This window comes from Marmota monax, unplaced genomic scaffold (assembly GCF_021218885.2).
Source record: "Marmota monax isolate L192 unplaced genomic scaffold, Marmota_monax_Labrador192_F-V1.1 WCK01_AAM20220418_F8-fsc00126, whole genome shotgun sequence".
NCBI lineage: Eukaryota > Metazoa > Chordata > Mammalia > Rodentia > Sciuridae > Marmota > Marmota monax.
This window is the reverse complement of record NW_026695245.1, coordinates 5,503,324-5,517,295: the sequence shown is the minus strand read 5'-3', so window position 1 is coordinate 5,517,295 and position 13,972 is coordinate 5,503,324. Positions and strand designations below refer to the sequence as shown.

The 13,972-nt window shown below is 33.4% G+C and overlaps 1 protein-coding gene across 1 annotated transcript in view; it reads left to right on the top strand.

Moving 5' to 3' along the window:
• Nucleotides 1–13,972, top strand: part of Mib1 (MIB E3 ubiquitin protein ligase 1) — a 129,754-nt gene that overhangs the window by 54,266 nt on the left and 61,516 nt on the right. The window contains exons 9-10 of the mRNA XM_046433889.2: nucleotides 1,626–1,759; nucleotides 10,846–10,953. Of these exons, the coding sequence (XP_046289845.1) occupies nucleotides 1,626–1,759; nucleotides 10,846–10,953 (242 nt within the window). The remainder of the gene's footprint in view (nucleotides 1–1,625; nucleotides 1,760–10,845; nucleotides 10,954–13,972) is intronic.

Here is a 13,972-nt window from a genome sequence, read left to right as displayed (position 1 = left end):
TTGTGTGCATGTATAAATATGTAATAATGAATCTTACCATCAAGTATGGCTAATAATATTGTATGCATGGACAACTAATAATATTATATAATATGTACCAATAAAAAATATGGTAAAACAAAGTAATATGGTTTACATTAGAACCTTTGCTAATTTCCTCAGTTCTCATATATAGATGATGATGTGTGTGTGCTTGGCTTTCTCCCAGATTACATAGGCTCAGTTGAATTCTGACCATCTTTTAAAGTTTCACTAAAGGTTTTTCTTTTTCTCCTTTGTGATAAGCAAACTTTATTCTGGCTGAAGTACTCTCTGGAAAAGTTCCATAAATAATGTGCTTTTTCTTGAGTTTATCAGGGGCTTCTTAACCTGAAATTCAATATTCTACACTGTAGTCAGAACTTTTCTGTCAAAGAACTATCACTTCTTAAACTGCTTCATTTTTTTTTCTTTATTTACGACATTATTGCTAGCAACTGGCTTTCTTCCTGGATATTTTAAAATATTAGCATATTTTTCTCTTTATCACTTAATAAGAGTTATTAATACATGCCATAATAAGTAGAAAACCATGTTAAAATGTGAACTTGCTGGATACTTGGAGAGACTTGTTTCCAAAGTCTTTTCTTCCTGTACTCTAGCTTTTTATAACAAACTTAGTTCATTTTACAACATGTTACATGTACATTGTTGTCATTTAGGTAAAAAGATAAAGCCATAATTGTAAATGGAGAAACATAAAAGGAAAATGTTAGGGGACCTCCACTTTTATTTTTGTGCTGTTTTCTCCTTTCTTTTGTTTTATTTCCTGTTGTAATTTGCTAGTGTACTTAAAGTTTAAATCAAATAATGTTTGTTTTTACCTTGAGGTTGGGTGGCATCTCATGCTGACCATGTGCAAAGTAAAAGAGTGAAGGGTAGCTCCAGTTTGTGATTCCTCTATTTTCCAGTAGCTACTTCAAGAGTTAAGGAGTAGAACTTGTTGGTAGTTCCTTTATTAATTTATTATATTTAGAAAAAAAAAGTCGTATGAAAAAGTTGTACATTTATCCCCGAGTTGGTCTTGTTTTTGTCAAAAAATTGACAGTTAATGAAGTGTGTTGTTAGCATTTAGATGTCCTTTTTCAGCTGAAAATTGCTTTGCCCCTAAAGCATATCACAGGATACTACAGAGATCACATTACTTTTGTACCATAATCATTGATATTTTGATTAATTCTAAGGTTTGTAATATTGAGCTTCGAGAGGCACTGTGGTTTACTTAAAGTCTAAAAGGAAGTTTGTATCATTGTCATATTCCCATCCTAGTGTTGGTTCATAGTATCTTCAGTATGACTTCTAAATCTTGAATTATTGTTAGTATGTAACTCTATTTTTCTACAATTATAACTTGAAACACATGAATTGTAGAAAACTTAGAATGCTTATGGGCATGAATTTAATGTAGCTTCATATATTAGTAATTATATAACTTGCGTGGGTAGTTGTCTATAGCTCAGTACAAAGAATAACAATGATAGAAATAAAAAATAGGAAAAGATTATAGGAATATGGATAATAGTTATCTTTTAGTAGTTAAGGTTTGAGATCCTCCTATATTAGCAGCTTTATTTGATGCTTTGCAGAAAGACTCTCACAACTCCTGAAGAAATTATTTGAAACTCAAGAATCTGGTGACCTCAATGAAGAATTAGTTAAGGCTGCTGCCAATGGAGATGTTGCTAAAGTGGAAGATTTGCTAAAAAGACCAGATGTGGATGTGAGCATTTTAAAAATTATTTTGAAGCATACACAAAAAATAGCATAGTTATAATGAATCTTATATTCAACAATTATTAAGATTTTTCCTTGTTAGATAATTAAGATTTTGCTACATGTGCTTTATCTATTCCCCTTTTCTTGTTTCTCTAAGGTATTTTAAAGCAGGCATCAGGCATTCTTCAGTGTGCACTTAAAAAAAAAAATTGACATTTTCTTTTGTATTTTATGACTGACAAAACTTACATATAGTTTTTTTAAGTGATAATTGTTTTGGGAAATGTTAATGAATTTTCTCCATGTAAATGTGATTATATGACATCTTTTAAATATCTTTTAGTAAATTTTACAAATAGTTTCTTTAATCTCTTTTTAAAACATTTAATCTAAACTTGTACCCTTCTGTAAAAGTTGACTATTTCACAATTTATAATGTAGATGAATTAGAGGTCATGTGTTTGTAACTCTTCATAAGTGATGCTATAGTTTTTCCATTCACGCAAGCCATGTTTTACTTATTTTTTACAAGACACATATATATTTTTTACCCACCTCCCCGCAAGCCCTGTTCCTCGTCAACCTTCTGAGCCTGTGGAGTGAACCCAAAGGAGTGGAGCTCAAGCCATATTTTAAATGGGCTGTTTTCATTCTAGCATAGTTATTGTACTTTTGTTTAGTTATTGGTTACATGCTGGTACCAGTATTATGTTCAGTGCCAGAGGTTGTAGTTGATGTGGCAATTTGAATCATCCTCACTGTGTTATAAGGGCTGTTTTGCCACCTCTTTGTATTTTTGTTTGATTTTAAGTATGCTAGAGTTAGAAGATGAGAGCTCTAATTTAAAAGTATTACTTTCTTTTCCAAAACTCTTGTGACATTTTAGCTTTATTGGATAGATATCAATTACAGCAAAACAATAATTTTTCAGATTTGTAATAAGTCACAAATAATTTTTTGATGTTGAAATTTCAAATTTTTTTTAAAGATAGAGTCAGATTTCCTTTATATTCTGTCAAGCACATTTACATTTGTTATACTTAATTTTGTCTTCATTTAATTATTAAAGTTCTTGTAAAAATATTTTAGGGCATGCTTTCATATATATATTCTTTATTTGATCGGTAAATCTAACTTGTTTTTCTCTTTTATTTAAATTATTTTTTTAACTAATACTAAAATCATAAAAATCACACATTTTAGTTGGGTACCATGTAAAAATTTTATTAATGTATGCATTTTATAATGTTTAAATTAGGGTAAGGAGGGCTGGGTATATGTGTAAAGCCCTGGGTTTGATTCCCCAGTACCACCAAAAAAGAATATAAACACCTGTCTCCTAAACAGTTATCATTTCTTTAAAAAGGAAACATTCCAAAATCCTTTCCTCTAGCTTATTGAAATATCCAGTTATGTTATTTTTTTCTGTAGTCATGCTATGGTATAATAGCATATTAGAACTACTTCTGCCTGTAATTTAATAACCATTGATCAGCCTTTCCTCACTCCTTTCTCCCCGTTACTCTCCCATCCTCTGGTAACCATCATTCTATTCTCACATGAAATCATGTGGTATGTCTTTTGGTATTTTGATAGGACTTGCATTTGTAGATTGCTTTGGGTGTTGTGTTAGTTAGTTTGTACAGTGACCAAAATACCTGAGAAAAAGAAAGGAGAAAATATTTATTTTAATTTACAGTTTGAGAGGTTTTAGTGTATGGTTGTCTGACTCCATTTCTTCTAAGGCAAAGTAGAAATGGTGGTGGAGGAAAGCTGTAGAGAGAGGAAGGGGATAGGGACAAAGGTATGCCTCCAAGGACCCATTTCTTCAGCTATGTCCCATCTCCCAGTAATTCCATCAAATTATTAATTCAATGATGAGGTCAGAGCCCTCATGATCCAGTCATTTCGCAAAAGCTTCAGCCTCTGAACATTGTTGCATCGGGACCAAGCCTTCAACACATGAGGTGTTCTGGACATTTCATATCAAATCTTAAATGTAGTATGGATATTTTAAGAGTGTTGATTCGTCCCATCTATGAATATAAAATGTCTTTCTGTACTTTTGTGTCCTCTTCAATTTCTGTCATCAAATTTAACTTCTTTGGTTAAATTTATTGTAACCCTAACAATAACCCTAATCCTAAACCTAACCCTAAATCTATTTTATTTATTTATTCAGTTAGTTAGTAACTGGGGATTGAACCTAGGGGCATTTAATCCTCAGCCCTTTTTATGTTTTATGTTGAGACAGGGTCTCTCTAAGTTGCTCAGATCCTCGCTAACTTGCTGAGGCTGGCTTTGAACTTATGATTTTCCTGCCTCAGCCTCCTGAGCTGTTGGGATTGATTACAGTCATGTGCCACTGTGCCCTGCCTATTTATTTTTTTGTAGCTATTATAAATAGAATTACTTTCACGATTTCTATATCAGATAATTTACTATTGATGTATAACAATGCCATTGATTTTTGTATGTTCATTTTGTACCCTCTAACTTTACTGAATATATTTACAAGTTCTAATAGTTTTTTGGTGGAGTCTTTGGAGTTTTCTATATAAAAGATTATGTCTTGTGCAAAGAGCTGCAATTTGTTTTCCTCTTTTCCAATTTGGAGGCCCTTTACATCTTTCTCTTGTTTGATTGCTTTGGCTATAACTTAAAGTACAATGTAGAATAAAAGTAAGGAAAGGACTGAAATTTCATTCATTTGCCTAGTATGTGCAAGTGCCTGAATTCAGTCACCAGCACGTAGGGGAAAAAAAAAGCGGCAGAAGTGAGCATCTTTATCTTGTTCCAAATCTTAGAAATCTTTCAGTTTTTCTCCATTCAATATAATATAAACTGTTGACTTATGGTATACAGCCTTTGTTATGTTGAGGTATGTTCCTTCTATACCTGATACGTTCAGAGTTTGCATCATGAATATGTTGAATCTTAACAAATGCTTTTTCTGCAGCTGTTAAAATAATCATACAGTTTTTGTTCTTCATTTGTTGATGTGGTACGTCAGAATTGTGTATTTTGAACCATTCTTGCATCCCTAAGATGAATTCCAATTGATTATCATTTTATTGCTGTTGGATTTAATTTATGGGTATTTTGCTGAGGATTTTTTGCACATATGTTCAGCAAAGATATTGGCTTGTAGCTTTCTTGTCTTCTGTTGTCCTTGTCTAGTTTTTATATCAGGGTGTTTTCCTCATAGAATGAGTTAAGATGAATTTCTCCTCTTTAATTTTTTAGAGTAGTTTAATAATTTAAGAAGAATTGCTGATCTTGGTAGAATTCAGTACTGAAGCAAGTCATCTGTTTTTGGTTTTTCTTTGTTGGGAGATGTTATTACTGATTCAGTCTTGTTACATGTTACTGGTCTGTTTAGATGTATTATTTCATCATGACTCAATCTTGGGTGAATATGTCCAGGAATTTGTCCATTTCTTTTAGGTTATCAAATTTGTGAACATATAGTTGTTCATGATAACCTGTCAAGATCTTTTGTATTTCTATGGTATCAGTTGTAATGTCTCCTTTTTCATCTCTGACTTTATTTGAATGTTCTCTTTTTCTTAGAAGTCTTGATAAGTTTGTCTATTTTATCTTTCTGAAGAACTACCTCTTGATTGCCTCGATCCTTTGTATTGTTTTAAGTCTCAAGTTTAATTTATTTTTGCTCTTATCCCTATTATTTCATTCTTTCTATTCATTTTGCATTTGGTTCCTTGAGGTACAGTGATAGGTAGTTTATTTGAATTCTTTCTTCTTTTTTGATATTAAGTTTTATTGTCATAAACATTCCTAATAATGCTTTTGTCCTATCCTATAAATTTTGATATAGTGTATTTCCATTTTCATTTGTTTCAAGAATTTTAAAATTTGCTTAATTTCTTCCTTGATCCATACGTTGTTCAAGAGTAAATTGTTGAATTTTCACATTTTGTATAGACTTCTTCTTGTTGATTTCTAGTTTTGTTGTGCTGTGTTTGGAAAAAAACTCAATATGATTTCACTCTTAAAAATTTGTTGAAATTCTTGTAGGTCTATCACATGATCTATTCTGGAGAATGTTCCATGCGTTGTTAAGAAGATTGTATATTATTTTGTAGTTGAATGAAATGTTCTGTCGATGTCTGTTGGGTCCATTTGCTCTGGGATGCATTTTAACTCTGTTTCTTTATTTATTCTTCTGTCTATTGCTGAAAGTGGGATGTTAAATTCTCCTATTACTATTGTCAATATTCTGTTCTTTTTTATTTGGTGAACTGTGGTTTGACCCCAGTGTCTTGTGCCTTCTAGGCACATGCCTCACCACTGAGCTACCTTCTCAGCCCCCTCCCCCCCATTATTGTATCAGTGTTTATCTCCCATCAGGTCTGTTAATATTTGCTCTAGCCGGGTGCAGTGGCATATACCTGTAATTCTAGCGACTCGGGAGACTGAGGTAGGAGGATTATGAATCCAAACTCAGCCTCAGCAATTTATTGAGGGCCCTAGGCATTTCAGTGAGACCCTGTCTCTAATAAAATAATAAAAAAGGGCTGGGAATGTGGCTCAGCAGTTAATCGTCCCTAGGTTCAATCCTTGGTATTCCCCCCACCCCACAATTTGCTTTATATAGTTAGATTCTCTTCTTTTGAGTGCATATGTAATTATAATTGTTATTTTCTTTTTTTGAATTGACCCCTTAATGATTATATAATGACCTTCCTTGTTTCTCTTTATTGCTTTTGATTTAGTCTATTTTATTTGATAAAAGTGTGGATATTTCTTCTTTCTTTTGGATTCTGTTTGTGTGGAATATCTTACTTCATCTGTTCACTTTGAGTCTGTGTATGTCTTTAGAGGTAAAGTGAATTTCTTATAAGCAACATGTAGTTGTGCCATTTTTATCTATTTAATCACTCTTTGTCTCATAATTAGAGGCTTTAGTCCATTTCCATTATTTTAAAGTAATGTTTTAACAATGTCATACATACCAAAAAATAGTTCTATAAGGTTTATTATGAAAAACAATATGCCTTCCTTCACACCCTTGTTTTCTCATTATTTAGAGGCAACTATTTTGAACTTGTAATTGATATTCTTCATATTTACCTCCTTGTCTTCTAATATCATGCTTTATTATTATTTCTTGATTTTCTTTCCTTTTTTTGATTTTGTGCTATAAATTCTCTTTTCTGCTGTGGAACCTGAGGATTCTGTTTCCTTTCACCACCTCCAGTCTACCCCCACCACAACCATACACACACTTTCCAGCTTCTTCATATGGTTATAGTATATTATAATTTTGTATATTCTGTAAATGGTATTTATATTTGAGCTGTGGAGTATGCTAGAATGTATTTTTCTACACAACCTTTTTTTTCATTATAGTTCTTACTAGTCCTTTTTAAGAAATAAAGATATAAATTTTAATGCAGTGAAATCAAGTTGAGTTTTGACAAATGCATACAGCCACTTAATCTATACCTGTATTAAGATGGAGAACGTTTCCTTTATTCTAAAGTTTCACTGTGATCTGCCCCAGATCCTGTTAACCCCATACATAATTTAAAAAGTTTTTCATTTTTATCTATATTTTTATTATTAATTCCTCCCCAAATTTCTAATTGTTCGTTTTCATATTATGACATCAGGTATATCAGATATTTGTTTCATATTCTGAGAGAAATTTCTTTTAGTGCCTTCTCACATTCTCTACCTATAAGTTGTCCTCTTTATGTAGTCCCTGATGGCTTCCCTTCCCCTCTTTCTTGTGTTATATGTCTTGTTTTGTGTGTTTATTGTCTTTCCATGTTTACTGTATTTTTTCTAAGGTATAGATTTTAGTGGCTTTTGAGAAAGAATATGTGGAAAATACATCTTTCATGTCTTGATTTTTTTTCCCCCAACCTCACAGTTATGTTTGTATGGGGATAGAATTCTGAGTTAGAGATGATTTTCCTTCAGCATAATTTCAGAATTGCTGTTGAGAAGAATGAAGCCATCCTAATTCCTAAGTTTTCAATATTCTGTTAGTTTTAAATTTCAAGGCTTTTCCCTCTCTTTATGTTCTCATTCATGCCATCATGTTGGTATTTAAAGTGTGTATTATACTTTCTCTTCTTATTGAGTAGACTGTTGGTAAGGTCCTTTATATATTTTTTGTCCCTGCTAAATTTTTTATCTCTTCTAAGTTATTCTTTTCTGTTTGTTTTGGGCTTAGTTTTTTCATGTCAGAGCTCCTCCTTGGTTGTCTGGTGATCTTTGGTTGTCCCTTCTTCTCTAAGAGTGGGCATGTAAAGCCTTATTTGAAAGTTCCTATGTCTGTGAATGGGTTTGTCAACCCTTGACTTAACTGTGGGTTTGTCAGCCCTTGACTTAACGTTGCTCTGGGCCACTCCTGGTATAGTTGTTAGGGTTTTTCTGTGGAGCTGATCTGAATCCCCAGAAAATTGTCTTCATTCTCTGGCATAGAGGGTATAGACCTAGCTTTCAGACTTGAGAAGTGGTCCTGGTTTCTCTGCTTTCAGCTTGTAAATACTTACATAAAACTTATAGAGTTTTAAGTGCCAGCTTTCTAAAGGATAGAGCCTCTACCCTTTTCACGGGACAAATATTCAGGTTTCTGTCCAGTAAGGGAGGAGTAGTAACTAAGCTGTCTGTTATGGGGAAATCCAGGAATAGAAGTACCTTTTTCTTTTGGTACTGGGAATTGAACTCAGGGGCATTTGACCACTGAGCCACATCCCCAGCCCTGTTTTATATTTTATTTAGCGATAGGGTCATACTGAGTTGCTTAGTACCTCGGCATTGCTGAGGCTAGCTTTGAACTTGCCATCCTACTGTCTTAGCCACCTGATCCAACCGCTGGAATTAAGGCATGCACCACTGAGTCCGTCATAAGTGCTTGCTCGCTCTCTCGCGCTCTCTCTCTCTCTCTCTCTCTCTCTCTCTCTCTCCCTCCCCCCTCCCCCTCCCTTCCCCTCCCTCCCTCCCTCCCTCCCCTAGGGCCTTGTGCATGAGAGGCAGGCACTCTACCAACTGAGTTATTTCCCCAACCCAATAAGTGCTTTTATATATATAAATGTTATAGATGGACACAATATCTTTATTTTTTATTTTTATGTGGGGCTGAGGATTGAATCCCAGGCATGCAAGGCAAACACTTTACCACTGAGCTACAATCCCAGTTCCCCCATAAGTGCTTTTTAAACACACTCTTGACCAGTGCTTTTGTGCTTGGTGTCTACCACATTTATTCCCAAAGCCAGAAGTATTTTGCCATCAGTTTTGAGCCTTTTGGAGTTCATTGTTCAAAGAATTGCTTTTAGGTTTTTCTCTAGGCAGGTTTTTTTGGTCTGCTAAAGTTAGTTCTATTTGTTCATTGTCTTTCAAGATTTCAGTGTAGATAGTGCATAAGTCTATGTGTGAGCATGTCTTTGTGCATGTGTATGTATTTCCTGTTGAGTTTATCTTAGTTGGTTGAAGCTTAAAAGAAAAAAGTCTTTAGTAAGATGTTAGTGAATAACGTAAATGTGACTCATCTTTTAACTTAATATAAGAAGAATATATTTTTAAAAAGTCTCATGATATTTAAAAAAAAAACAGTTGTCTTGCCTCATATCCACCAGTGTACTTTCACCTCTTGGAGTGGTTTTTTTTTTTTAAACTTTGTTTTCTTATTTGTTCTTAGAATCTTCCTTTTGATTTTCAAATGAATTCTTAAATATCTTTTAAGTGAATTTTTTCCTAGAGTTTTTTTTCTCCTTTAATTTGTTCTTCCAGAGTAATCTTTTCTTAAATTTGAATTAATTATTCTGTTTTGTTCATTTTGTGTTTTTGAGTCTTTCTCGGCCCTCTCTCTGATCATTGGTTTTTTATTTGTATCTGAATAAGACATTAAAAAACTGATGGATAACTCCTTACCTCACAGGACTGACTGACTGACTTTGCATTATGATGATTGGAGGTTTGGGGATCTCCAAATGCCATCATTTAGGGGTTTATTCTCTATGGCTATTTAGTATAGAGCTAAGAAACCTTTTTTTCTGTCAGGGCTGGGCCTAGAGTATGATTGTTGTACATCAGACTTAGGTCCAGTGTCTCTCTTATGAGCCCTCTGATGTGCTTGTATTTGTAGGTTTTCATTTTGTCTAGAGGGTCTCGTGTTTTTTATGCTTGGCTTTCTCTTCCCTATAAAGTCAATTATTGTTCCTCTTTCTGTTTTCTTTGTTTCATAAGTGTCCCCCCCCCCCCATGTTAATTCTACCTTTCCCTTTGTCCTTATGGACTTTACATTTTAAATTATTAACTGCCATTAAGTGTGGTCTCAGGAGAGATAGGATATAAATGTGTGGCCAGGCTACCATCCTTAGCTATCTTTTGTTGTCAGATGGATGAGAATGAAAGAGGTAGAATAAAGAATTGTACTTGGCTTGGGGAATGTTCATGGGTAAGTTTTGCATGTACATAGCATCTGAAGATAAGGATAGGTTGGAAATTGCGGCTTTATAATACAATAATTATATATAGTCACCTTGCCAACTCATTTATGTTTGTCTACAATGGTATGTGGTATATTTGTTGAATTGAATTTATTTATTTTTTAGTGGCTAGTAACTTTTCTAAAAGTTTTTCATTCACCTTGCTGATTTTTCCATTTAACCACAGTCTGAGATTTAATAATACAAAAAGAAGTGTACTCTATATACAAATCTAACTTAACTTTCCTCCCCCTTACCTCTTTTCTTTCTTCTTTACAGTCTGGCTAAACAATTCTTTCATGAGCTCTTAGAATAATGAAACTTTAATTTAAAAAAAATGCTTGCTTTCCTTCTCTAAATTAAAGAGTGAGTTTCTGTTGGGCTGGGGATGTGTCTCAGTGATAGAGCGTTTGCCTGACATACATGAGGCCCTGGGTTCAACTCCCCAACACCACAAAAAGAAAAGAAATAAAGAGTTTCTGGTGATCTCTCTTATAATATATGGAACATCAAATTATTCTTATGGAATTGTACAATAAACAAGTTTTTAAACCTGTACTATATGTATATGTTGGTTCTTTCTTTCTGGTTTGTGACATTTGTTCATTTTTTTTTTTTTTTTAAGGTAAATGGGCAATGTGCTGGCCATACAGCTATGCAAGCGGCTAGTCAAAATGGACATGTTGATATTTTGAAGTTACTTCTGAAGCAAAATGTGGATGTAGAAGCAGAGGTAATTAAACTAAGTTTAAAAATATTTTAAGTAAAAATTATCTTAGAAATAACTCTATATGAGATGGATTTTCATTTTCAAAATTTAATACTTACCTAATACTTTTCTGATTGAAAATTAAATTTTAATAAAAGCTAGCTTAAAGTATTTTTTGGTTTTCTATGATTCTTCCAATATTTTAGGAATAGCCCTAGGTGAAAAGAGGATTTGTATTTCCTGCTAATCTGGTGGAACCATTGTGCTATTGGGAGCCCAGTTGGGTTCACCTAAGAATCATACTAGGAATGTTGAGGGAAGGGGAACACAGACATTCGTGAATCAGAGTCTTTCCTGATCTCTGTGATACTCAGAGATAATTCTTTGTTTTTTGTCATAACTGAATTTGTGTTTGTGTAGACTTCTGGTTTCTTGACCTTAATGTGAATCTTTGAAAGTTACAGTGCATGCTTATCACTGTACATATATACATACATTTAACTTAGAGTTTAAAAAAATATATATATAAAAATAAAATTTATTTATTTATTTATTTATTTGGTACCGGGGATTGAATTCAGGGGCACTTGACAACTGAGTCACATCTCCAGCCCCATTTTGTATTTTATTTAGAAATAGGGTTTCACTGAGTTGTTTAGTACCTTGATTTTGCTGAGGCTGGCATTGAACCTCCTTCTGCCTTAGCCTCCCAAGCCACTGGGATTATAGGCGTGTGCTACCATGCCTGGCGAGAATATTCTTATAAGAGGAAAATAAATATATCTTATTATCTTTGGAATTTCAGTTGAGAATCTGTATGTATGTATTGGATAAAGGGTAGCTTGCTTTGTTAATTATAACCTCATATTAAATATATACTAGGATTATATTTGTTTCAGTGTCATGCAAAATTATGTAGAGTAAGTCAGAAGCTAGCAAATTTAGCTTAGGCAGGATATTACAGTTCTGTCCAAAAGCCTTCTCCCAATCTGGTGGACCAATCTATTTTTATGAATTAAAAAACCTTAAGACACACATTTGAAAAGACACACATTTCTAGTCATATGTTCCTTTTGCTTTTTTTTTTTTCCTTCTTTAATTGTATGTATTTTTGAATTGTTGACAGCTCAAAAAGAGCCTATGGTGTTTCAGAGGTAAACAATTCATCTTGCTTGGAATTATCTGTTGCCCAAAAAGACCTGAATTTTAAATTAGCACATTAGAAATCTATGAACTACATAATAGTTTTATTACTGTAATATTTTTATGAATGAGATATATAATTTAATTTTTCTTTTGCAGTAGTTTTTTTAGTTGCATGTTTCTTGGATGTGAATTTATGAATTTAGAACCTAAATGTGTGTTCTAAGAGTTTCTTTTGATGGTACAGTAAAGGCTTACGTTAATTTTAGCATTTTGTAAGTGGAAGGCAATTAAATTTTTTGTTGTTGTTTTACTTTGATTTGGGAAAATGGAGTGACGTTTGCTGACTGAATATCTCATTTTTAAAAATTTAATGAATCCAAAAACTGCAGTAACAAAAACTACTAAAATACCAAGCCCTTCTGATTATAGACAGTAAAGCAAGAGGTTAACAAAATTACATTCCTTTTTGCCTTATTTTTTAAAAAGTATGTTTTCTGATTCAGAAGTTAATTACTACAACTGCCCATTGATTTATAAATCTAGAGGTTTCTGTTCACATGAGAGCCTCTGCAGAATGAGGTGCACCTATAGAGTTGGGAATGAAATTGGCATTCTTTTTCAAGAGTAGATTTTCTTTCCTACGTAATTGAATTAATATATAGAACAAATGGTTAGTTAATGCTGTGAACATGTAAGATTGATGTTGACATGAGGATTAGTAGCCAGATGTTTGTAAATAATTTGTACCATACTCCTCATTTAGATTTCCATTCGGTACATTTTCTGTTTAAAAAACCATTGTAGACCTAATTTGTAGAAATAGAGTGGAAAAGGGAGATTTACCTGTCAGGTTAAATTTAATGACACTTTTTTTTTAATTGATTTTATTTTTTTAAATACACGACAGCAGAATGCATTACAATTCTTATTACACATAGAGCACAAGTTTTCATATCTTTGTATATAAAGTATGTTCACACCAATTCATGTCTTCATACATGTACTTTGTTTTTTTTTTGAATTACAATTTTTATTACACATATATACCACAATTTTTCATATCTCTGTTTATATATAAAGTTTGTTGACACCCAATTCGTGTCTTCATATAAGTACTTTGGATAATGATGTCCATCACATTCCACCATCCTTGCTAATCCCCTGCCCCCCTCCTTTTCCCTCCCACCTCTCTTCCCTATCTAGAATTCATGTGTTTCTCCCATGCTCTCCCTCCCTATGAGTCAGCCTCCTTATATCACAGAAAATATTCGGCATTTGTTTTTTGGGGAATTCGCTAACTTCATTTAGCATTATCTTCTCCAACGCCATCCATTTACCTGCAAATGCCATGATTTTATTCTCGTTTATTGCTGAGTAAAATTCCATTGTGTATATATGCCCCATTTTTTTTTTAATCCATTCATCCACTGAAGGGCATCTAGGTTGGCTCCACAGTTTAGCTATTGTGAATTGTGCTGCTGTAAACATTGATGTGGCAATTAAATGCCTATCTCTCACCATGCACAAAACTTAACTCAAAATGGATCAAGGACCTAGGAATTAAACCAGAGACTCTGTGTCTAATAGAAGAAAAAGTAGGCCCTAATCTTCATCATGCGGGGTTAGGCCCCAACTTCCTTAAGAAGACTCCTATATTGCAAGAATTAAAACCAAGAATCAATAAATGGGATGGAATCAAACTAAAAAGTTTCTTCTCAGCAAAAGAAACAATCTGTGAGGTGAACAGAGAGCCTGCATCCTGGGAGCAAATTTTACCCCCACACATCAGATAGAGCATTAATCTCTAGGGTATAAAAGAACTCAGAAAGCTAAGCACCAAAAAAATCAAATAACCCAATCAACAAATGGACCAAGGACCTGAACAGACACTTCTCAG